The sequence below is a fragment of the Plecotus auritus genome, assembly GCF_963455305.1.
Source record: "Plecotus auritus genome assembly, chromosome: 5".
In the NCBI taxonomy this organism is placed as follows: Eukaryota; Metazoa; Chordata; class Mammalia; order Chiroptera; family Vespertilionidae; genus Plecotus; species Plecotus auritus.
The window spans coordinates 58,962,872-58,986,922 of NC_137776.1; the positions used below are offsets into that span (position 1 = coordinate 58,962,872).

A 24,051-nucleotide genomic window follows, 5' to 3' on the forward strand; every position below is an offset into this window, starting at 1 on the left:
ATTCAACAAGTCTGGGGAGGGGGAATTCCACCTACTTTCGAGATCTTCCATATGTGCCTGAAGAGTTCTTGCAAGGTTAATAAACTAGAAACAATGCAGAAAAAAATACAGTAGTTGAAATGTTGCAAATGGATTTGAAGAGAGATTCAGTATAGGAGTTTCATTTCTACTTAAAAAGTCAAACACCATTTTTAAGCCTTTAAACAGGGGGGTCTTTCTCGACCCACATCAAAAATTACTAAGCTTAAGGATATTGTTTTTAAATTTTTTAAAATCATAATAAATTAATCATGTATTAAGCATGTAGAAATTGGGAGCAAATGCAGAATTTGTATCAAATAACATTTCTCTTGCATAAATGTAACGCAACAATTACGAAAAAAATAAAACTTTAGAATTTGGATTCATGAATTCAATTTTAGTGGTCAATTCAGAAAATTAAAACACGAGTATTTTCTTATGTAAATGTGCAGAAGTATTGCACCTGATTCTGTATTTTTTGTAAAAATGACTTGCACTTTAATATTAATTTGACTACAGCTTTTTAAAAAGGCATGAACTCAATAGACCTTATTACATACTTTATATGGTTTATTCATTCTTAAGAGAGAAGTCATTTTATGGCATTAACTAGATTTAGGTAGTACTATGATTTCTAAAATACTAAGAAGTCAAGAGATCTTTGCTCAAATTCTGGATGGTCTTAAGACTGTTCATTCTCTTTTCCTCAATGATAATAATCTTTCAACTGGCTCACAGGTATAATAATGTGCATATGATGGTTACAGAAAAATGTTTTACCAATGTATAATATACATTACATTTTTATAATTTAAAAAATACCATAAATTGTTAAATTGTCACTAAAAAGAACACTTATATATAAAAAAGGTTAAAGGATATATGTTTATGAACATACTTAAAAGATATGAAGTGTTCAGATTATTACAGTAATGAGATGTAGGTGGCCCTCCAGGGGTGGGCAAACTTTTTGACTCGAGGGCCACAATGGGTTCTTAAACTGGACCGGAGGGCCGGAACAAAAGCATGGATGGAGTGTTTGTGTGAACTAATATAAATTCAAAGTAAAGGAGCGGAGGGGAGACCAAGAGAACCGGATAGAACAGCCGGATCTGGCCCGCGGGCCGTAGTTTGCCCACGGCTGCTAGCCTCTGCTACACAAAATGGGCAAGGTAGCAGCATGCAAATTTCCTCTGGTACACTGAGGCAAACTGTATCATTTACGACTACCTAACAGCTAGCTTAAGTGTTAAATTAAGGTAATAGTGTACAGAGCAAATACCAAATAGTGCATTATCTAAAATAAAATAGTTTATATTATGGACTCACTTAAAAATTAGTACACTGGTAAGCTTTTACATGACAACAAATAAATGGAAGTTAATTTCCCGTTCTCTCATGGTTTTTGGAGTTCAGATTTCTAGGTTATATTTCTAAGTCATCCTCCTCTCCCCCCAATTAAAAAGAGAACTTTTCCCCCTTGGTGTTTCCAATTCCGTTTTTCACTGAAATATATCCCTATTACCTTTAAGAGCTAGAAAATTCTCTAAAATAGCTTTATGAGAAAATTAGGCTGCTTGATATAGAAGATAGCAATTTCTATTAAAATCTACAATATTTTCATTTTTAAGACACATTTTAACACAAGAAGTCCTCAAAGGAAATAGAATATGAGCATATAAAACAATCTGCTTTCCTAAGCAAACACCTGGTACATCACACCTTCCCCTCTCCCCCCTCCATCATTACTTACTCGGACTCGTGTGCTTGGTTCACTTGTATTTCCCATCATATCAGAAAAGCTTTGTTCGCACAAGTGCAATAACACAACTAGGTAGAGACCAGAGCTGATAAACTCATACTCAGCCTTCAAAAGAGAAGCAAACAAAAGAAAAAGGAGAATGAAAAATTAGTAAACTTGAGATTGATAGTCATAGCACACTGATAAACTAGAGGAAATATATTCATTCATGTCTAGCTCCTAGTAAGATTTATGGTGCCATCTATTAAAATAGGCAATAGCCCTGACTGGTTTGGCTCAGTGGATAGAGCGTCAGCCTGCGGACTCAAGGGTCCCAGGTTCAATTCCACGTACCTTGGTTGCGGGCACATACCCAGTAGGGCAGTGGTTCTCAACCTTTCTAATGCCGCAACCCTTTAATACAGTTCCTCATGTTGTGGTGACCCCCAACCATAAAATTATTTTCGTTGCTACTTCATAACTGTAATTTTACTACTGTCAATAAATCGTAATGTAAATATCTGCGTTTTCCGATGGTCTTAGGCGACCCTGCTAGCGCGAGCCACAGGTTGAGAACCGCTGCTGTAGAGCCTAAGACCATCGGAAAACACAGATATTTACATTACGATTGACAGCAGCAAAATTACAGTTATGAAGTAGCAACGAAAATAATTTTATGGTTGGGGGTCACCACAACAGGAGGAAACTGTATTAAAGGGTCGTGGCATTAGAAAGGTTGAGAAACTACTGCAGTAGGGAGTGTGCAGGAGGCAGCAGCTGATCAATGTTTCTAACTCTCTATCCCTCTCCTTCCTCTCTGTAAAAAATCAATAAAATGTATTTTTTAAAACAGGAAATAAAGGGCCACCCTTCATAATGTCATAAAATTTTACTAATGCCAAATAATGAGTCTGAATAGGTATGTGAATAGCCTCTTTAATCTCATATAGTCTTCCTTTATGTAATGGTTTATATAAAAGTGGGACTTTTAAGTCATATGATTATAGAATGAATCTGGTTCTTTATAAAGCTCATAAGAACTTTCACTGCACAAACGACTATAATATTTACTTAAAAATTACCACTTCATCTACAGCTAACTCAATATATACTATATAACTAAAACCTATTCTGACAGGTCAAATGATTCTTATGTAATTCAATTAATCTAAAAGCAACGGTAATTAAAAAAATAAACTGAAAAAGGAAGTAGAGTAACTGTTGCTCAAATAGTTCTTTGATTCCAAACTATTCTATTGTTTTGAAGTTAAGACTACAAATCATATAGTGTTTTTAAAATCTGAACTGTCCTGTAGTTTTTATATAGCAAGCTATCTGTAAGCTGTGCCATTTTGGTAATTAACTTAATGTGCAAATTAAGAACTATATGTTATTAGTACCAACTTCAGCAACTTATCAGATTCTAGAGTACTAATGAAATTTAAAATTGATTAAATGTTTCTTTAAATGCTTCACTTACTTTTAACTTACAAGAAAATTATATACCCATAAGACTTAAAAAATGTTAATGGTTAGCATCTTGAAAAAAATGAAGCCACTGGAAATGAAATACTAAACTGTATTAATATTAAACTAATCACTTAAAATGGGGGTAGTTGTCAGGCCACCAGAATCCATGATTCACAAAGAACAAAGAAGTTAAAGCCAGGAAGCTTTCTTAGCAATGACTCCACCTATTTCCTAACACTTCCAAATTACTTAAGATGTGAATCATTAAAATCATTGGAGAACAGTAAAAACATTCCTGGTTTAACTGAAAAGCCAAACAACACCTTTAAGAGACACGATGGAGTACTTAAGAGAAGGAAGAATGGCAGGAGAAAACCATCCTTTGAAACCTACTCACATTTTGAGAATAAAAAAATATTTCTTTGCATTACTACTCCCTCTTTCCATACTCTTCTACCATTCTTTAAAGTACCAATGCTCAGTTGTCTAGAGGGACTCCTTTGGGGATTTAAGAAAATTTCTTGCTTAAATGGTATTTTTTGGACAACTGATTCATTAGAGAATAACAATAATTACTATTGGAGTAACATCTATACTACAACTGCCTATGTTTCATTCACCAGATCAGCGGTGGTCCAAGGAACACTGGTGGTCCGTGAAGACCGAAAGATTGGTGACCGCTGCACTAGATCATCGATTTTTAACCTGGATCTAAGCAATTTGCTTCAAGGAACTTGGGAATCCCTTAACTTATATACAGATTTTGGGTCTATGTATATTTTTTAAGACGTGTTCATGGTTTTAATCAGATTTTCAGGGGTATCCATTTATTCCCACATTTAAAAGGAAAGTGTCCACAAGAGACCATATACTACATTATTCCATTTATATGAAATATTCAGAACAGAGAACTCCAAAGAAACAGAACATAGACCGGTGGTTTCCAGGGGATGTGGAAAAGGGGATAACGGGGAGGAACTGCTTAATGGGTACGAGATTTTCTTTTGAAGACATGAAAGTGGGTTGGAAGTAGGTAGAGGTGGTGGTTGCACATTGCAAATGTTCGAATAACCACTGAATTGTTCAATTTAAGTGGTTTTTATGTTATCTCAACTTCATGTCAATAAAATAAAGGGGGGAGGGGTCCATTACCCCTTCATTTAAAAAGTGTTTCTTAAGGATTCATGAATTTTCTCACCATAAAATATCTCTCTTAATAACAAATATGCTAAGCTCACTTGGATAGTGTATAGCTCTAGGATCATCCTAATAATCTCCTTTAACATCTTTCTCCACCTCCACCCCCCCCCCCCAAATTTTCCTTTAAGAAGTGAGCTTTTCATTCTAACTATATAATTTAAGCATCTCAACATTTAAAAATTTAAAGCTCTTAAACAAAATATAGTGATCAAAATTATTGGGAAACAGGAGTTATCAAAACATACAAAATAATCCGGGAAATGAGAAAATATTTGAAAAAGTATTATGATCAAAGAAGCCCTGGTATTCATTATATAAATAACAGCTAATGCTACAAATACTAAAGGAAAACAACTACTATGTGAACTTGGAATAAAAGATTTTATAAAATAACTTGTTCAACGTAAGTTGGAGACAGAAATGGGAAGGGTACAGAGAACAAGGATAGTAAGAACGTGTTGTCAGATACGCATATAAAAACGATTCTAACATAAAAAATACAGAAATAGGAAGGAAATCCAGGGTTTGGTGTTTTACTCATGTTCCAGCACTCAGAGGCATTCGAAACTGAGACATCTCTGGGGTGCTACTTTGGGACCACTTTCCTAAGCTTTTATTATTTTCAGGTTTACTTAGGAAGCCTATGATATATTTTATCTAAATAAATTTAAAACTTGAGACTTTGTTATTTACCTTTCAGTGACAAAAAGTTATGAGAAAAAGAAAAATTATAATCCCTAATGAATTATATTAAGAACATTATTATTGCTATTTTTATTATTTTAATGCCGGTTTTCTGACCATGTTTTAAATCTTTTCTTCAAGAGTTGTCCTTTAAACATAGAAGAGACACTTACCAACGAGGGAAAATATACTAACTTGTTCATTTGCATGAGCTCTGTGCAGTTCATGGACGTCAAAGTCCTCCAGGTTGAGCTGTAACTTCTCCTTACAGAGTTCGCAGGTGGTCACAGCCTCTAAGGAAGAACCTGTTGAAATAGTACATTACAAGTGAACCTTAGCTTTGCTATGGCTCCACAAAACATTTTCCTTTAAGTTTTAAGCTTAGGATATAGAAAATTGAAAGGGAGGGAGGGAAGGAGGTAGATTGGATTACTGTCATAAACTAGTCATGTCTCCTAAAATAGCAATCAGCAATACCTAGAGTGCGTATCAGGTCCTACTCTATGGTATTTAAGCCTCCACCCATTATTTATATACCTGTTTTTTCCTACTAGATACTCATACATTACTGATTCTGGGAAGCTAATGATGGAATGCCATCTGCACTTCCTCCTTCATCCTTAAGTACATCAGCAAGATGGCATTAAAACAATGTTTAATAACATAGTATCTCAAAAAACTAATTGTATATAACCAGACCAGTATCTTTTTTTTTTTTTTTAAATGTATTTTATTGATTTTTTACAGAGAGATAGGGAGAGGGATAGAGAGTTAGAAACATCGATGAGAGAGAAACATTGATCAGCTGCCTCCTGCACACCCGCTACTGGGGATGTGCCCACAACCAAGGTACATGCCCTTGACCGGAATTGAACCCGGGATCCCTCAGTCCGCAGGCTGACGCTCTATCCACTGAGCCAAACCAGTCAGGGCTAGACCAATATCTTTGATGTGACAATATATACCTAAGACTTTCTGTGGTTTAAGGAATGTGCCCTCCCTAGGTTAGGGAGGGGGGGGGAAAAGCCACTTTTGTCCAGATCAAAACAGCTCCTTTCTGTCATAAAATGGAGTTGTGATACATGCCACAACATAGATGAATCTTGAAAACATGATGCTAAGCAAAATAAGGTAGGTACAAAAAGGATAAATATTATCCCATTTATATGAAATGTGTAGAATAGGCAAATTCAGAGAGAAAGTAAATCAGAAGTTAACAGGGATTATGGTGGGGAGGGGAGAGAGGAGGGCATTATTGCTTAATGGAAAGTTTGTTAGCAGTGATAAAAAAAAGGTTTGCAAACAGATAATGGTGATAGTCACATAACATTCTGGATGCACACAATGTCACTGAATTAATTGTACTCTTAATAACGTTTAAAAGGGAAAATTTTACTGTAATATATTTTACCACAATTTTTTTAAAAAAGCTCCTTTTGTCTCATATGCATTCAACATTTGATTACTCTTAAGCTTCTGGTTCCAATATAGTAGGTAGCAGTCTTGTATAGTTAAATATAAAGCCATTTTCCCCACGGTATTTACGTTTAGATAGGGCTTTAAATTGAAAAAAATGTTCAAAAAATCAAAGGAAGTCACATGAGTAACAGGGTAGATGTTCAAATTCTACTCAACTAGCATCTGTTGAGTGCTTGTTATGTGCAATATTACAGATTCAGAAAAAGAATAATTAGTAACCCCTGTCTTCAAGAGCTCATAAAACTTAGAATTAGTGCTATTTAATAACAACAATTCTGTAAGTAATAAAATTTGGCATAGAGTCCAAGACAGCAGTAGTAATGTACATGCATTCTCTTGAAAATAGCTAAAAGGAAAGTGAATGCTATTCTGAGGTAAGAAAGTTGTTTATATTGTCTCAAAAATATGCTTCAGTCAAATTACATAAGATAGTCACTATAATTGTACCACTGAACTAAAATCAGTTTAAGTCCATAATGTGACCTGATAGAGAATATAAAGAATATGAAAGACATTTAGAAGCCTTTCTTTTATGAGGAATTTCTTAAAACTACTCTGATTCAGAAGCAGGAAAACTATGATGATCACCAAATATGGATCTTGGAGATCATTCAATACAAATTACTTCACATCTTAAGGCTTCATTTTTCTCTTCTATGGAATAAATAACTTGCAGAAGGTGTTCAAAAGGCCATACCTAGCCAGGAGGAACCCATTTATCCCAACATTCTTTAACCCATTCTTTTAGCATTATTTCCTACCACATTCTAGTAGGCCCTGACATTTGCCTAAAATTGCACTCAACTTCATTTATTCATCTTTGTAGCAACTGCTTAATGCATGTTTATATCACTCTCTACCAGAATGAATCTTCTACCAGATGGGGGTCTTTATAATAAATATAAGAAAGGCTTGTGAAAATTTATCAGAAAGGGTCAGTCATTGAGATATTTATATTCATTTGATCATTTCTTAAAAGTACTAATAACCTTATATACCCCATTTGGGTATTTACCATGTGCCCAGTACTGTGAGGAACTATTTATAAACTTCATCTCATGTGACCTTCACAATAATCCTACAAGGGAAGTATTACTCAGTTAAAGTTATGATGGAACTTAAGACCCGCCTCAAACTTGCTTAATAACTTTTAGGAGTGGATCTAAGGCATCCGAATTTTATAAAACTTCAATGGATAACTTTGATCAGTAGCCAAGATCCTATAGTTAAGTGTTGGAGCCATTATTCCAATGTAGTTCATCTAACTTCAAAAAGCCAATGTTCTTAAACAATACACTGTATTATCTGTTTTCCTCCATACACAACACTAACAATCTGATGCAAATGCATTAGAAAGTGAGTCACGTTGTTTTTCATTTTGGGACTAATTAACATTTCTAGGCCTTTACTAAGTGCCAAGAACCATGCTGAGCACTCATTTAATCTTAGTAACACTCCAGCACAGTGACTAATAAAGCCTATGAGGTTGTCATAACACCATATAGCCAAGAAGAGGCTATAGGTGAAATGGCCCATCCTTTGGGATCAGGCTAGCTTAAAAGAAAAAAATTAAGACCCCCCACCCCAAGAAGACCTTTGCTACCTGGCTTTAGGAAAAATGGTTTCTAGTAGTCTCATAATCTCCAGCTTCAACAGGTTACCTGAATCCTCCAGCAGATTATTAAAATTAAAGCTATCATACGTCAAAACCTATTTGCCTACGTCTCCAAGGTATCACTATCAGACCTTCAATTGCATACAATTACATATATTTATTAATCTGGCCTAATTTCTCATCTTTCTCACCCTACTAGTCACTTCACTATGTCCTCTGGTACTCATGGTACATGTATCTATCTCACTTGTGAATTTACCAGAGGTACTCATGGTAAATTCTTCTAATAACTAATCTCTTTTTGAATAATCTATTCAACTCCATGACTGAACCACAGTGCCCCCTGCCTCTTCTGCAGCTTTTTTCTACCTCACAACCCCCTTCTATCTCTTTTTTAAAAATATATATATTTCTTTATTGATTTCAGAGAGGAAGGGAGAAGGAGAGAGAGATAGAAACATCAATGATGAGAGAGAATCATTGATTGGCTGTCTCCTGCACGCCCCTCACTGGGGATCGAGCCCGCAACCCAGGCATGTGCCCTTGGACAGAATCAAACCTGGGACCCTTTGGTCCGCAGACTGATGCTCTATCCACTGAGCCAAGCTGGCTAGGGCCCCCTTCTATCTCAAAACCAGGAAATTGGGAAAGAGACCCGCAACACCTATTGCTGTTCTGAACCTCCAAGTCCCTCCTCATTCATTAACTGTAGAGAGCGCCTGGCAAAGGTCCCTGAGCCGATTGCCATCTGAATCCATTGGTGCCTGGCAGAGCCATGCCCTGGAAACATACCTTGCCAGAGGCAGGTGTGTTGTCAGCCAGACCTTCAGCTCAGGTGCCAGGGGGTGGGTTTCATTATCTAAATGCAGCCAAGCACCAGGAACAAACACGATTATCTGGGCTCACCCAGAAGTGACAATTACAAAGAAACCACAAGAATACACATAATCTCCTTTGCCTTGGGCTTTAGTAAAACTTCCTGGTATTTTGCTGTATAAAATAAACATGCTGTATTGGCTATGGGTCACTGTCTCTCCATCAGAGGACAGCTGTCCCACCCGGCCCCAGCTTTTTCCTTCTATCTCTGTGTCTGTCTCTTTCTTTCATTTTCTCAATCCCCAGCTGCCCCTACTTAGGAACCAGACCGCTCTCTAGCCGAGCTGGACAGGGAAAAGAGAGAAATATTTATAATTAATGACTTGAACACCTGCCTCTCTCTCTCTTCTTTACCAACTTATTCCTTGCTATTTCAACATCCACATAGACCATTTACTTCTGACTCTGACTTCCTCAACATCCTTGCTTCCACAACTACCAACTGTATGGTCATACCCTTGGCCCTGTCATCACAGTTTACTGCACTAACCCTAAATCTCTATTTTAAGTATCCTTTCCTCCTGTGTATCTACAATTTCTCATAATTCTAACTCACCTAATCTGGCAATTCTCTTCAATGGCAATGAGACTGACCCTACCATTTTCTCACTATCCATTTTCTGATGTACTTATTCCCTCCTGATTTTAATTACCATAAACACAATTATGGCCTTACAAATACCCTTGCCTTCATCGTATTTGTCGGTAAAGATCCCAACCCTGCCCTGGCTGCTGTGGCTCAGTTGGTTAGAAGTTGTCTCATGCACCAAAAGGTCGCCAGTTCAATTCTTGGCAGGGCATTCCCAGGAGGCAGCTGATCAATGTTTCTCTCCCTCACCCTTCCTCTCTCTCTAAAAACATATATTTTTTTTTAAAAAAGATCCCAACCCCACTGAACTCAAATTTGTGGCTGTAGCCAGGCATCTGAAAACTGCTTCTAAATATAACATGTTCATGGTTGGTAGAATCAACATCATTAAAATGTCCATACTACCCAAAGCAATCTATATAGTCAATGCAATCCCAAAAACACCAATGGCAAATTTAACAGATCTAGAACACTCCACGAATTCATATACAGTAGAACAAAAAAAAAAAAAAAAAAAAAAAAAAAGATGACCCTAAATAGCCACAGAAAACCTTGAGAAAAAATAAAATTGCAGAAATCACAATACCAGATATCAAGCTATATCACAAAGCCACAATACTCAAAACCACCTGGTACTGGCGCAAGAACAGGCATATAGATCACTGGAACAGAATAAAGACCCCAGAACTCAACTTAAGCCATTATGCTCAATTAATATTTGACTAAGGAGGCAAGAGCATATAATGGAGTAAACAGACACTTCAATAAATGGTGTTGGGAAAATTGAACAGATACATGCAAAATAATGAAACTAGACCATCAATTTAGACCATATACTAGAATAAACTAAAAATGGATAGAAAGCTTAAATCTAAGTCGTGAAACCATAAAAATTTTATAAGAAACCATAGGCAGCAGCACTATGTTTGCTGATACATCTCCTAGGGTAAGGGAAACTAAGGAGAAAATAAACAAATGGGCCCAGCCATTGTGGCTCAGTGGTTGAGCATTGACCTATGAACCAGGAGGTCATGGTTTGATTCCTGGTCAGGGCATAAGCCTGGATTGCAGGCTTGATCCCCAGTGTGGGGCATGCTGGGGCAGCCAATCATTGATTCCCTCTCATCAGTGATGTTTCTATCACTTTCTCTCTCCCTTCCTCTCTGAAATCAATTTTTAAAATATATTAAAAAAATAAACACATGGGACTACATCAAAATAGCTCCTTTCTGCACAAGAAACCATCAACAAAATGGAAAGGGAACCCACTGCATGGAAAAAACATATTTGCTGGCACAAGACACTGGGGGGGGGGGGGGGGGGGGATGAGGGCAATGAGGGCATGTGACAGGGGGAAAGGGAGGCTGGGGAAAGGTCAATGGGGGAAAAAAGGAGATATATGTACTACTATTTGTAATACTTTAAACAATAAAATAAAATTAAAAAGAAAAACATATTTGCCAATGATACATCTGATAAGGGGTTAATTTCCAAAATATATAAAGAACTCATACAATTTTACAAAAGGAAGACAAGCAAACCAATTAAAAATGGGCAAAGAACCTAAGTAGATACCTCTCCAAAGTGGACACAAATGGCCAAGAGACATATGAAAAACATCACTAATTATCAAAGTCACTAATCATGAGAGATGCAAATTAAAATGCTAATAAGGTATCACCTCACACCTGTTAGAATGGCTATCATCAACAACTCAACAAATGACAAGTGCTGGCAAAGATGTGGAGAAAAGGGAACCCTCACACACTGCTGGAGGGAATGCAGACTGGGACAGCCACTATAGAAAACAGTATGAAATTGCCTCAAAATATTAAAAATGGACCCAGTGATCCCACTGCTAGGAATATATCCTAAGAAACCAAAAACACCAATCATATGCACCCCTATGTTCATAGGAGCATTAATTTACAATAGCTAAGATCTAGAAACAGCCCAAGTGGCCATCCGTAGATGAGTGGATAAAAAAGCTGTGGTACATTTACACCATGTAAAACTATGCAGCTGTAAAAAAAGAAGGATCTCTTACACCCTTTGAGACAACATGGAGGGACCTGGAGAGTATTGTGCTAAGTGAAATGAGCCAGTCAGAGAAAGATTAGTATCACATGATCTCACTGATATGTGGAATCTAATGAACAAAATAGATCCAGGGACATAGAAGCATGGAACAGACTGACAAATCTCAGAGGAAAGGTGGAGCTTATGGGTGGAGGGGAGAGATTAACTGGGGAACTTAGATGCATAGCCCATGGACACAGACAATAGTGTGGTGAAGGCCTAGAGGGGGTGGTGCAGGCTGGAGTGTGTCAATGCAGGGTGGGGAGGACACATCCGTAATACTTTCAATAATAAAGATAAATAAAAAAATAAAGTAAAATAACAATGAGAAAAATAATAAAATTACATGTATCTATCTCACTTGAGAAGCATATTCATGGTCACTGATTTTTATGAAACTGATACTTCCTAAAAACACCTTAGAATGGTATTTTCCACACACATCAAAATCTCTAAAACTGTCCCCTAACCATCTGAAGACCTTACCTCCCTTAACTAAGAAAACAGAAGCAATTATATAGCAATCCAAGCATCTTCTCACCTAAACAACTGATCAACATCCTTCTAGCCTTCTTGTAATTTTTTTTAAACACTGCCCGTAATTCCTATTAAAGGCTAACTACTTGACTTGTGCCCTGGATCCCATCTCTCTCTCTCTCTCTCTCTCTCTCTTTCTCTCTCCCCCCCCTCAATCCCAATCTAATCATGCTTATGACCCCAGCACTCCAGAGACAAGCTACAAAGGACATTCAAGCCACCAAACCCAACTGTCATTTCTTTGTTCTTATCTCTTGGTAGTATATTTGACAGGGTTGATTACACCCTCCTTAAAAGAACACTTCCTTTTCTTGGCTTGCGCAACACTTATTTTTTAAGCTTTTTTTCTTACTAGACTGAGACTGCTCCTCAGATCTCTTTCTGCTCCCACTAAACGTTTGGGTGTCCCAAGGCTCTGTGTCTTGGGCTAATTTCTTGGATATCTGCTCTTATTCTAAAAGACCTAATTTAATCCCAATACTAAAAATATTACGTATGTGCTTATGATTCCCAAAATTGTAATTTCCAGTGCTAATATCCTGTGAAATATCCAGCTTGTCTAGCAAGCTGCCCAGTTGACATTTCCATCTGGTTAATAAGCAGTTCATATATAATATTTACAAAACAGAACTCTTGATTTCCTTTCCCAAATTTATTCAATTCCCAGTCTTCTTTATTTCAGCAAATGAACCTACCACTTACTTAGCAGCTCATGACAAAAATATGGGCTTCGTAATTGTTCTTTCTCCTTCACTCCACCATATCCAATCCACCAGCAAGTCTTACAGACTCTACCTCCAAAATATATATATTAAAAAACACACACATCTATTTGTACCACCTCTATCACCACCTCTCTCTTATTAGACAGATTTCTGGTTAGTTGCCACAATAGGCTACTAGTTGGCTTCTCTGCTGCTACTCTTTTCCCCCTAAAATCCACCCTCCACAACGCAGCCAAAATAAAAGATCATTTCACTCCCCTGCCCTTCAGTGGCTTCCCCTCATAATTAAGATAAAAATCTAACTTCAGACATTAGCTTCTGAAGTCTTAAATGAGCTAGCCTCTGCTAATCTCTTATTTCAACTGTATCACCCCTTTCCTTGCCCACTAATTATAGTCCAAGCAAGCTTCATTCAGTTCTAAGTCACTGCCACTTTAAAATCTTTGCACTAGTTGTTCCCTCTGCTGGAATGCTCTTGCCCTCATTATGGATTAGCTGGCTCTTCTCTGTTCAGTTTAAATGTCATCACCTCAACAAGTCATTCCTTTAACACGCAGTATTACCCCATAACACGCAATATTACCCCATAAGGCAAGTACCTCCTCTGTCTTGTTTATCACTCTATACCTCACATATAGAACTGTGCCTGCTTTCACAACAGGCACTTAAACAAATGAGTCTCTACAGTAACATTATTTCTATACAACATTAGACAATAGCACTAGAAACAAATCTTTTCAAAAGGATCTTATATGATATAATGGTTACCCAGCATTAACAAATTATAGTTGTATTATAACTATGAAGTAAGTTGTCTATTAGGTAAAGGGAATATAAAAAATAGTAGTATAAATTAAAGTTATGTTATCAGACTAATGCGCTTTAATGTTTTTGCTTCAAAAAACGATCAAGACACTTTGGTAAGAATATAAAATTGGCAATAAATTGTAACGATTTGTTAATTAACATGCATTCATGCATACATCTCTTGGAAAAATTGTGAAAACAAAATACACAGAAAGGTTTAAATCTTACCAGAGTTAATTTTCGCCTGTAACCACTTTTTCATACACTCTTGATGGACATACTGCAAACTTCCTGTGCACTTGCATGGCTCTATTAGCAAGTTAGATGATGATGCAGCTGCCATCTGACAAATTCTACATAAGTCACCTTCTTCTTCTTCAGAGTCCTCTAAAAGGAGGCTGGAAAAAAGGGCAGATTTCCTAAACAGAGCTATCAAAGCTAATCCTGATTGGTCATTTCCTGTCATATATAATCCCAAACAATATCTTCTACCCACTCTCTCTCTGATTAGGAAAAAACAACAGTAACAATAAACAGCAACCACCATGAAATATTGTAACAATGAGAATTAAAATAAATATTTTCAAGGTAAATAAACTATCCTATTACTTATCTTCAAATGATTTAAGTAATTTTGTCTTTGGTACTAGTTTAAGTTCTATATTTTTCAATCACTTTACAAGTATACCTGAGAGATTTTAATTTCTGTAGTATCATAGACTACTTCAATCCCACCCCCCCACAATCTCCCCAAAAACTTTTAAAACAACTTGAATGCCTTGAAGAAATACAGCCTAGTGACTTCCCAGTTACATATTGTCAAAACAACAAAATAAGCTTTTTGTATTAAATTACAGAAAAAAACAGATTTAAAAAATCTCCACTTACCCCATCCCCAACAATGTTGTTATTAAATCCTCTTGGGTAGGTTTTTAAGTGTGGAGCAATTTCCATTAACCTATGTACTCTACTTAATAGGCTGATATGTAGAATAATTTAAAAGTAGAATAATAGCTATATAGTAAGAAATTAATTTTTTGTTAAAATCCCTGTTGGCTTAGTCCACTGCTAGCATAAGAGAGGTATTCAGTAAATTGATTATACTTAATGCTAAACTGTTATTGAAATAAAATCTGGATTATATTGGTTCACAATAAATTTAGCAATACTAGTAGATGTGTGGAAAGAGGAATAGGCATACAGCTGCTAGCTAACTTTGATGCCCTGGTTTAACCAGAGGTAAGACTTCAATTTTTGTTTTACCTTTAGATTTAACTTTCTACAGTTCATTGTTTTAATTACTCTTTACTTGGGAAATTTAATATTTTTACTCTTATTATGATAGCCTCCCCACCCCCCAATATGCAGGGGGTACATTTCAAAATCTCCAGTACCAAACCCTATATGTATATTATGTTTTTCCTACACACACATCTAAAGTTTAATTTATAAATTAGGCACAATAAAAGATTAACAACTAATAAAACAGAGTGATTATAACAATATACTGTAATAAAAGTAATGTGAATGTGGTCTCTCTCTCAAAGTATCTTATTGTACTGTTTGTACAGGGTGGACAAGTTGGACAAAGGAATGAGCCACTTTGCTTACTTCTGGAATTTTCCATTTAATATTTTCGGAACACAGTTAACTACAAGTAACTAAAACCACAATAAGTGAAACCGAAGGTAAGAGGGAACTACTATAATTTAAATGTAGTGTCTTAAAATCCTCATGAGCAAAAAATACAATAAAGGGTTACACACACACACACACACACACACACACACACACACAAACTCTATGGCAAAATAACCAACAAATTTTTAAATTTTTAATCTAACCAGAGAGGATGGTGCCGGCTTAATTTGTTTCCCTGGAAAACACTAAATTAACCTGCTGCTTACACCACTACACTCAAATTAACCTAACGTGGGCACATGAATTATTTATAACTGTTAGTTATAATAGCTGTAATAGTGGTAACTACATTCCTCAGTAGACAGCTTGCAATCAGAGGGAGCTGCTACAATAATGTTAAACCTAATACTACCAGGGCAGAGTAAATCTTTCTCCAAGAAAGGAAAAATCAGAAATTTTAAAAGCAGGAAGTCACATGGTACAATTGGTCCTTTATAAGGAAAAATGGAATATAGTAGCCCAATGTCCAACATCTCAGAAAGCATGTGAAGTTCCCTTTATCCCCAGAATTAGATTTGAATGTATTTCTTCTTAAAAGTACAAAAAAAAATTATCTAAAATGATAGTAAAAGCTATGTTCCCCCCAAATTACATTAACATTAGGCCTTTATGAACAAAAACAAACAAAACTCTATAACCTTAGCTTTACATAGTCTTTTCTTCCTATAGATATATTTTACATGTACTACCCTACATGTACTACCCTATCCCACTTCATCATTAAAATTACTTTAATAGATGGAAAAACTAATATGACAAAATTAATAATCCAATTGGTTCTACAATCTCTGATCTTTCACCTTTCCACTTTTACCAGACATTTTAATATATTTTATTGATATTTTACAGAGAGGAAGGGAGAGGAACAGAGAGCTAGAAACATCGATGAGAAAGAAACATCGATCAGCTGCCTCCTGCACACCTCCCACTGGGGATGTGCCCGCAACCAAGGCACGTGTCCCTGACCGGAATCGAACCTGGGACCCTTCAGTCTGCAGGCCGACGCTCTATCCACTGAGCCAAACCGGTTTCAGCACCAGACATTTTTAAGCAAACTTCAACTGTACAAAAGATTAGTATAAAGATTCTTTAAAAGTCTGAAATTTAAACTGGTCTATCAAATGGTCACAATATATAAAGAATATTCAGTATATACTTGGGACTTCAAAAACAAAATTAAAAATGTGTAAATAATTTTATGTTTAAAAGATAAGTTGAGAATGACAAATAGTACATATATCATCTTAGTAATCATCTTAATCCATGACCACTTAGGCCTCCTTACCAATCCAATTTAGCACTAGTCCATCAAGGACTAGTGTTAAAAGATTTTTATCTTTGTGTGCTTCTATATCCAAACCTGTTTAAAAATAATCTTTAGATTATTTCTTGATGTAGTAGACACCTTAGTGCCTACTTCCATTATTAATTCTCATCCATTTCATCTCTATCAATGCTCGTATCTTACTATAAATTTCAAGGGAACAAATTTTAGATATTGTTATAAGAAGCCTAAAATTTTAAAAATACTTTTTTCTCTAATCTGCTCTTGCTTTATGGGCTTAAGACAAGTATTTAAATTTACCTCTCTTTTATTTTCTGCAATTTTTCTGGATCTCTTGAAGGTGCGCTTTTAGTTTTATCACTTTTTCCACCAGATGAACTCCAACCTGAAGGAATAATATCTACAGTGATCATGACATTGTCGGTCAAATTACTTCCAAGTGTTGGGGGGACTGCAAATCGAAACAAGGAACCAGGAAGGATCCCTGTCATTCCTGTGTTTCTTCCACTTCGAGCCGAATCTGACATGGAGCCACCTGTAGCAGCACTGCTGGATGCTGCAGGTGCTTGTGATCTGCTGGCAGCAGCCCCAAGGTGATCACTCTGTGCTTCCAGGTGAACCACTTCATTTGATTCTCTTCTAAAAATATGAGATCGAGATTGTGTATCAGAAGTGGATATCCTTGAAGATTCATCTCGTCCCTCTCGCCTTCTTCTAGAGAACAAAGGTGTGCATCTATTTCTAAGTGAGGAAGATAACCAAGGTCCTGTATTTCTACCTTCAGATTCTTGGTTAAAATTTTCTGAATCTGGCTCAGTGCTATGATTTTGAGATGACAAACCCCATCTTCGCCTAAGAAATCGAAATCCCTGAGAAGCTTCAGATGCCCTATTATCAAGAACGTCAGAAGTTGATGCTGCATTACGAGACTGTGAAGAAATTCTTGGAGAAATGTATGAATTTTCAGCACTCAATGATCTTGTATTTAAGGATTCCTGACTAGACCTTCGTGAAAAAAAAGTAGATGACATACTAGAAGCTATACGTGACAGCAATCTCCTTGTCGTACGTCTACCTTCATTGTCAGAAGATTCTTGAAATGATCTTTGAGATGAACCAACCCTATCTGAATTGCTTATGGTTGAGGTTTCACCTCTATTTGAAATATAAGAAAATCCAGGCTGTGTATTGCTTTGGAGAGACTCCAATTCCCTTGGAGAAAAATTTGATCTTACAGAATTTCTACTAGAATCCCTAGAGCACAGTACAGTCTGGCGTTCAGAAGGCATTTGGTGGTTTGTGGATGATGTATTCAGTTGTAAAGTGCTCACTGAGTTCTCTTTTGGTCTTGCTCCCTGTGAATATGAAGAAGGAACTCTGTCTTGAACATCTGTTTTTGAAAGAAAGGAAAAATAGGCAATTACATGAAATAAATTGACTATTAATAAAACTTGCATTTATTGACTACTGCCAAAATGAAACACTGGTTTGAAACAATAGTGCTACATTATAACTACACAGCTTAACTATTATTACAGGAAAAAAACATAAATGTGCTTCCCTTTCTATACATTTGGTGAAATATAAAGTCATTATATTTTATACAGAATCTAAAAAGAAATGAGAGCTTATGAGAGGCAAACATCAATCTACCAACTAGATGAATGTAAAACAGCTGAATCTGTTGATCAGAAATTGATATGGTAGAATATCTAACATTTAAACAAGGAATTTTAAATGTGCAAAATAAATCAATGTAAATGACTCTTGTAACAAATAAAAGCACGAGGTGGGGGTAGGCTAGAAGGGATCAATGGGGGAAAATGGAGGACAAGTAATACTTTCAACAATAAAGATTATTTTTTAAATTAAAAAAAAAAAAAAAAGCAAAATAACCCTAGGAGACAGTGTTTGGGAAATTTTTCTTACTCTGCAGTAAGTATAAAGGTTATTTCATAGAAGTATTATCACACTAGTAATTTTATGGCAAACTCTGCTAACAGCTAAAAATGTCTCCATGCCCCCCTCAATGTAATAGCAGTGATTCTTATCCCTGGTTACTCATCTAAAATACCTTTGCTTTTTAACACTGGCTGGGAGCTATGAATCAGAATAGAGTCCTGACATCTAAGATTTTAAAAGTACACCACTGGTGGTTCTAAATTTCATAGGGATGAGAAAATCTATAGCATTCCTTTATAAAGAATGCTTACCCATACACCTAATTTAAAAGCTAGATTACTAGTGTGCTAATACATGCAGCCTCAAGAAAAGAGAAACTGTTAGGGGATAAATCTATTCTATCCTGTACTTTTATATTCCCAAATCTAGAAGCTACTGATACCATCTACTAAAGGTCATCCATTCAAAGCCAAGCAAATAAAAAGATCTTTTCATTTGTCTTAAATAAAGCAAAGATTTGCTCCAATACGATTATTTAAAATAAACTTAAGCTTTAAAAACAAATGTATCTTCTATGTAAACCAAGCTCCACTTTTGCCTGCTATATCTGTCTACTTCATCAGCACTTTTTGTCTTCAGTTACTTAATATTATTATTTTATGGTATTTATGTTTGAAAAGCTCAAGCTTATGTGCACTGACAGTGTGGGTATTTCGACTAAATAAAAACAAAAGCACATTTGTGTTAAATTAAGATAATTTTAAATTGTCTTAAAATGGTGATTTCAAGCTTTAGTTTAAAATTTAACTATACATAATTGGTTACTTATTACACTACATAAGGCAAATTATACTGGAATATACAAGGATTGTTTAGTATACTTTATGGCACATACATTCTTAAAAGAGTAAGTAAAAATTTATCAGCACATAGAATCTGGACATTCATGCACTTTTAAATTATTTACCTTTTTAAAAGCAAAACAACAAATAAGGTACTAGGAAACATTAAAACTTTCATAAGATTCACTTCATTTATACTTTTGTACTGTAATTTAGTGATATAAAGAGAAAAACATTATCAGATTAAGTTATATGTAACAATACAGTTTATACATACACGATGAAGTTGTGAAATCACTACTTCGGTGACTATAATCCATAAGATTACTAATGGAGGAATCTGCTCTCCTTTCTAAATCTCTCCTCTCTCTCATTAAGTCACTTCCAAATGATCCAAGTACCACTGATGAAGATCTGGGAACTTGACTATGTCTCCAAGAATCTTAAAATAATCAAAGAAGTTTTAATTCAGAGAGAGCTTTTAAGGTTTCTAATGACAAAAAAAAATTTTCAGTATTATACAGGGAGGTTGTAATTTATTACAGAAATCCCCATAGTTACACAGTTGTAATCAGAAGTAAAATTTAGCAAAACAGCCTGGCTGGTATGACTCAGTGGTTCAGTGTCAACCAGGAGGTCACTGTTCTATTCCAGGTCAGGGCACATGCCTGGGTTGCAGGCTCGATCCCCAGTAGGGGGTGTGCAGGAGGCAGCAAGCAGATCAATGATTCTATTATCACTGATGTTTCCATCTATCCCTCTCCTTTCCTCTCTGAAATCAATAAAAATATATTAAAAATTTAGCAAAACATAAAATTATTCACTAAATGAACTCATCACTTACAAAATTATTTCCTATTAAAACACATTCTTCTCTAACACTAAACTCTACCCTGCTCGAGTTTTGGCTTGATCCCCAGTAGGGGGCTTGCAGGAGGCAGCTGATTGATATTTCTCTCACCTGGATGGTTCTCTCTATCCCTCTCCCTTTCTTTCTCTAAAAATCAATGAAACATGTTTTAAAAAATATATAAAGGAATCGATTACACTAATTCAATTGGTAATACATATGTATTTCAAGAATTTTATATCCAATTGTGTCATCACAAGTTCTGCACCACCTTAAAACGATTTTAGGCATTGGATAGTGTTTCATTTGAAGAGGATAAGTGAAGAGGGAGCCTCCTAACCTCTCAACAAAAGATCTTTTCAATTTGTACAACAAATATGTCTGTGAGTACAAAATACCAAGCATAAAGCTTTACAGATAAGCCATCTAAATCCCAGAATGGTTAAGTGACTTGTACAATGCCAACATCTAATCAGAGGGCTAGAATCATGGTTTTCTAATTACTACCAGAACTAGTAGAATACCACCAACTGTTTTTTAAATATAGAATTTTTATATTTTCTAGACAATAAATATATACCACAATGTTTCTCACTTATAAAAGACTAGAGGCCTGGTGCACGAAATTTGTGCATGGGTAGAGTCCCTAGCAGCTGCAGGTCGCCAGCTGGGGCCTCCCTTCGTTCCGTGCCACCCCCTGGTGGTCAGCACACATTACAGCGAGCGATTGAACTCCGGTCGGTCGAACTCCCGAGGGGACACTTTGCACATTAGGCGTTTATAGGTATAGAAGATAAGCTTTGAAAATATTTGTCTACTTCAGAAAAATTGGCTTTCCTAGTAACAAAAAACTTACCTCCTATAACAACAGAAAAATACACATCACTTTTACCAATTTGATCACCATACATTTTTGGCTATTATACTTAATTTCGATTCCAGCACTAATTTACTAGTAAGGGAGGATGTTGGAAACTCCACTGGCTCTATTTGCCTAATATATACCAGGTCTCAGAAAAAGGGCTTTAGTCCAAAACACATATGGTGTAATTCTTACATAAATTTAATTCTTACCTGATACTGCATTTAAACCATGTCCAACATTTCTCCCAGCTGAGGTAGATGTACAGTTTGTACAGGAAAGTTTAGGTCTTTTTGAATCATGATCCCGTAGCTGGTTTTGTGATCTTGAGCGTGCACCCTGAGTTATCTCAGATTCACTATACCATGTAGACTGAAATGGAGATGCAGCTGCTGATGCAGATGTAGACTGTTAAGTTTAAAAAAAATTTTTTTAAAGGAACAAAATGCTTGCATTCAATATTAAATTTAATTGACAATATTCTAATACATTCCCAAGGATCAAATTTTTCTACCATGTATGTTTTTCATAATCTTTGTTCCCTTTAATCCAATGCCCCATTATTTTATACTGCAATTGTATATTGTTGAGTAATAAATCTGAACTAGATTAAGTCTTCTATGTAACTGTATACAAACATCTGGCTAGGAAATACTCAAAAGCAAAAACTTTATTCATTTTGTTTTCCTGGTTTAATATTTCAACCTTCTGAGGAACCTGTTTCCTGTTCTTAGAGGTGGACAGAATGCCAATAAAGGCACTAATATAAAAAACTGATTGTGAACACTCTATGAAAATAAAATTTTTCAATAAAAATTTATCCTGAATCTAATGCTCATTGTTAAGACTATAGTAATACACTATTAAACAGTATGTTTAACAGGTTAAGCGCCATGCCTGTTTTGTCTTCTAGCCTGTGATATCCGATTTCACCAATATGCTGGCGGCACCAGTGACTGACCAGTCTGTACGGCAAGTATAGTGTCAGTCACCAGTGATTGACATGACACTTAACCTGCTAAAAAACAACAACAACAAAAAAAACACACCCTATTATCTGGAATCTCTTCATCAGTGAAACAAGTAGATTAAAAAAGTGCGTATTTGAAAACTCTTTGCTCAAGGTTTTCTCTATTAACGTATAAACTGATGAACACAAAATAAAACAACCCAAAACACAAAAGTTATTCACAATGTACAAACTATTTTACTTCTTCCCAATTCATTAAATGGTTAGGCAGTATACCTAACATAATGCCTAAAAAGAGAAAAGATTAGCTTATCTACTTAAAAACATAGGTTTAAATAAGAACATAATATTTTAACCTCAATTATAGAAATGGTCCTAAATTCATTGGAGACACTGAAGACTAAAATAAAAGTGAGTTCTAGGGAAAATAAAAAGAAAAATACTTTATAATAATTTTAATATGGAGAGAGAAACCAAGATGACGGCATATGTAAACACCTAAACTGCTGCCTTGCACTACAATATCAAAACTACAACTAAAAGACAAAACGGACACCATACAGAACCACAGGAAAGCCTGCTGAGTGGAAACTCTACAACTAGAAGGAAAGAGGAAAGCACATTGAGACTCAGAGGAGCTGCAAAAGGCTGAGGTACAGAGATGCGTGAGCCCATGGAGAGGACGGGCGGCTGAGTGCGCGGCTGGCTTTCTAAAGTGGGAGGGAGACGGAAGCTCCCGACTGTACTGAACTCCAGTTCCGGGCGAGTTTCTGGGAATCCAGATTCATTCAGGGAGAAACTGGACTGTCAAGAAAAGAGAAAGCACACTGAGACTCAGGGGAGCTGCAGAGGCAGAGGTCCGGAGGCACGTGCGCGCAGAGAGGACTGAATGCTGAGTGCACAGGCGGCTGAGTGCGCGGCTGGCTTTCTAAAGCGGTAGGAGATGGAAGCTCCCGACTGCGCTGAACTCCAGTTCTGGGCGAGACTCTGGGAACCCAGACTCATTCGGGGAGAAACTGGACTGTCTGGCAGTGGGTGAAACTCAAGGGCGGCTTTCTCTAAGAGGTGCTTACAGCGATTACCGAGGGACACTGAGACCCAAGGGCCTCGTAAGGCAGGGCTGACGGGAAGCCAAGGCTGTCTGCTCCGCCCTGAGACTCCGCCCCATCCAAGCTGAGCACAGAGGCTTTTGCAATTTTGCAAGTCTTCTCCCATAAGGGTGTCTCCAGCACAAAAGTTCTCCTGGCGTAGACACAGCTGATCCTCACAGCCAATTGGCCTGGAGGTCAATTCCTCCCAGTGATACCAACAACAATCAAGACTTAACTACAACAAGGCTGTACACACAGTCCACAAAGGGGTGCACCAAGAGTGTCCACCTCAGGTAACTGGGGAGGCTGAGCTACTGGGCCCTATAGGACACCTAGCACACAAAGCTACTCTACCAACTCTGAGAAGCAGTGAAATGCAGAGACAAAGAAACAGATCACAAACGAAAGAAATGGAGGAAAGCAAACGACTGGATATAGAGTTCAAAACCACAGTTATAAGGTTTTTCAAGAATTTCCTAGAAAAGGCCGATAAATTTGGCAAGACCCTCAAGGATATGAAAAAAGACCAACTAGAATTAAGCATACACTGACTGAAATAAAAATTATTATACAGGGACCTAACAGCAGACTAGAGGAACACAAGAATCAAGTCAAATATTTGAAATACAAAGAAGCAAAAAACACTCAACCGGAAAAGCAAAAAGAAAAAGAATCCAGCCCTTACTTGTTTGGCTCAGTGGGTAGAGTGTCGGCCTGTGGACTGA

The 24,051-nt window shown here is 36.5% G+C and overlaps 2 protein-coding genes across 5 annotated transcripts in view; one reads left to right on the forward strand and one right to left on the reverse strand.

The window, feature by feature from the left end:
- LOC308249630 (CD302 antigen) overlaps window positions 1–5,136 on the forward strand; it is a 163,888-nt gene extending 158,752 nt beyond the window's left edge. Inside the window, exon 7 of the transcript XR_013960745.1 lies at window positions 3,856–5,136. The gene's annotated coding sequence lies outside the window, so the exon portion shown is untranslated. The remainder of the gene's footprint in view (window positions 1–3,855) is intronic.
- Window positions 1–24,051, reverse strand: part of MARCHF7 (membrane associated ring-CH-type finger 7) — a 52,266-nt gene that overhangs the window by 4,244 nt on the left and 23,971 nt on the right. For all 4 annotated transcript variants that reach the window (XM_080671210.1, XM_080671211.1, XM_080671208.1 and 1 more), the window contains 7 exons: window positions 21,478–21,673; window positions 19,831–19,995; window positions 17,110–18,199; window positions 14,052–14,221; window positions 5,312–5,421; window positions 1,775–1,888; window positions 36–84 (listed from right to left, as the gene is read on the reverse strand). In XM_080671210.1, coding sequence (XP_080527336.1) covers window positions 36–84; window positions 1,775–1,888; window positions 5,312–5,421; window positions 14,052–14,221; window positions 17,110–18,199; window positions 19,831–19,995; window positions 21,478–21,673 — 1,894 coding nt within the window. The remainder of the gene's footprint in view (window positions 1–35; window positions 85–1,774; window positions 1,889–5,311; window positions 5,422–14,051; window positions 14,222–17,109; window positions 18,200–19,830; window positions 19,996–21,477; window positions 21,674–24,051) is intronic.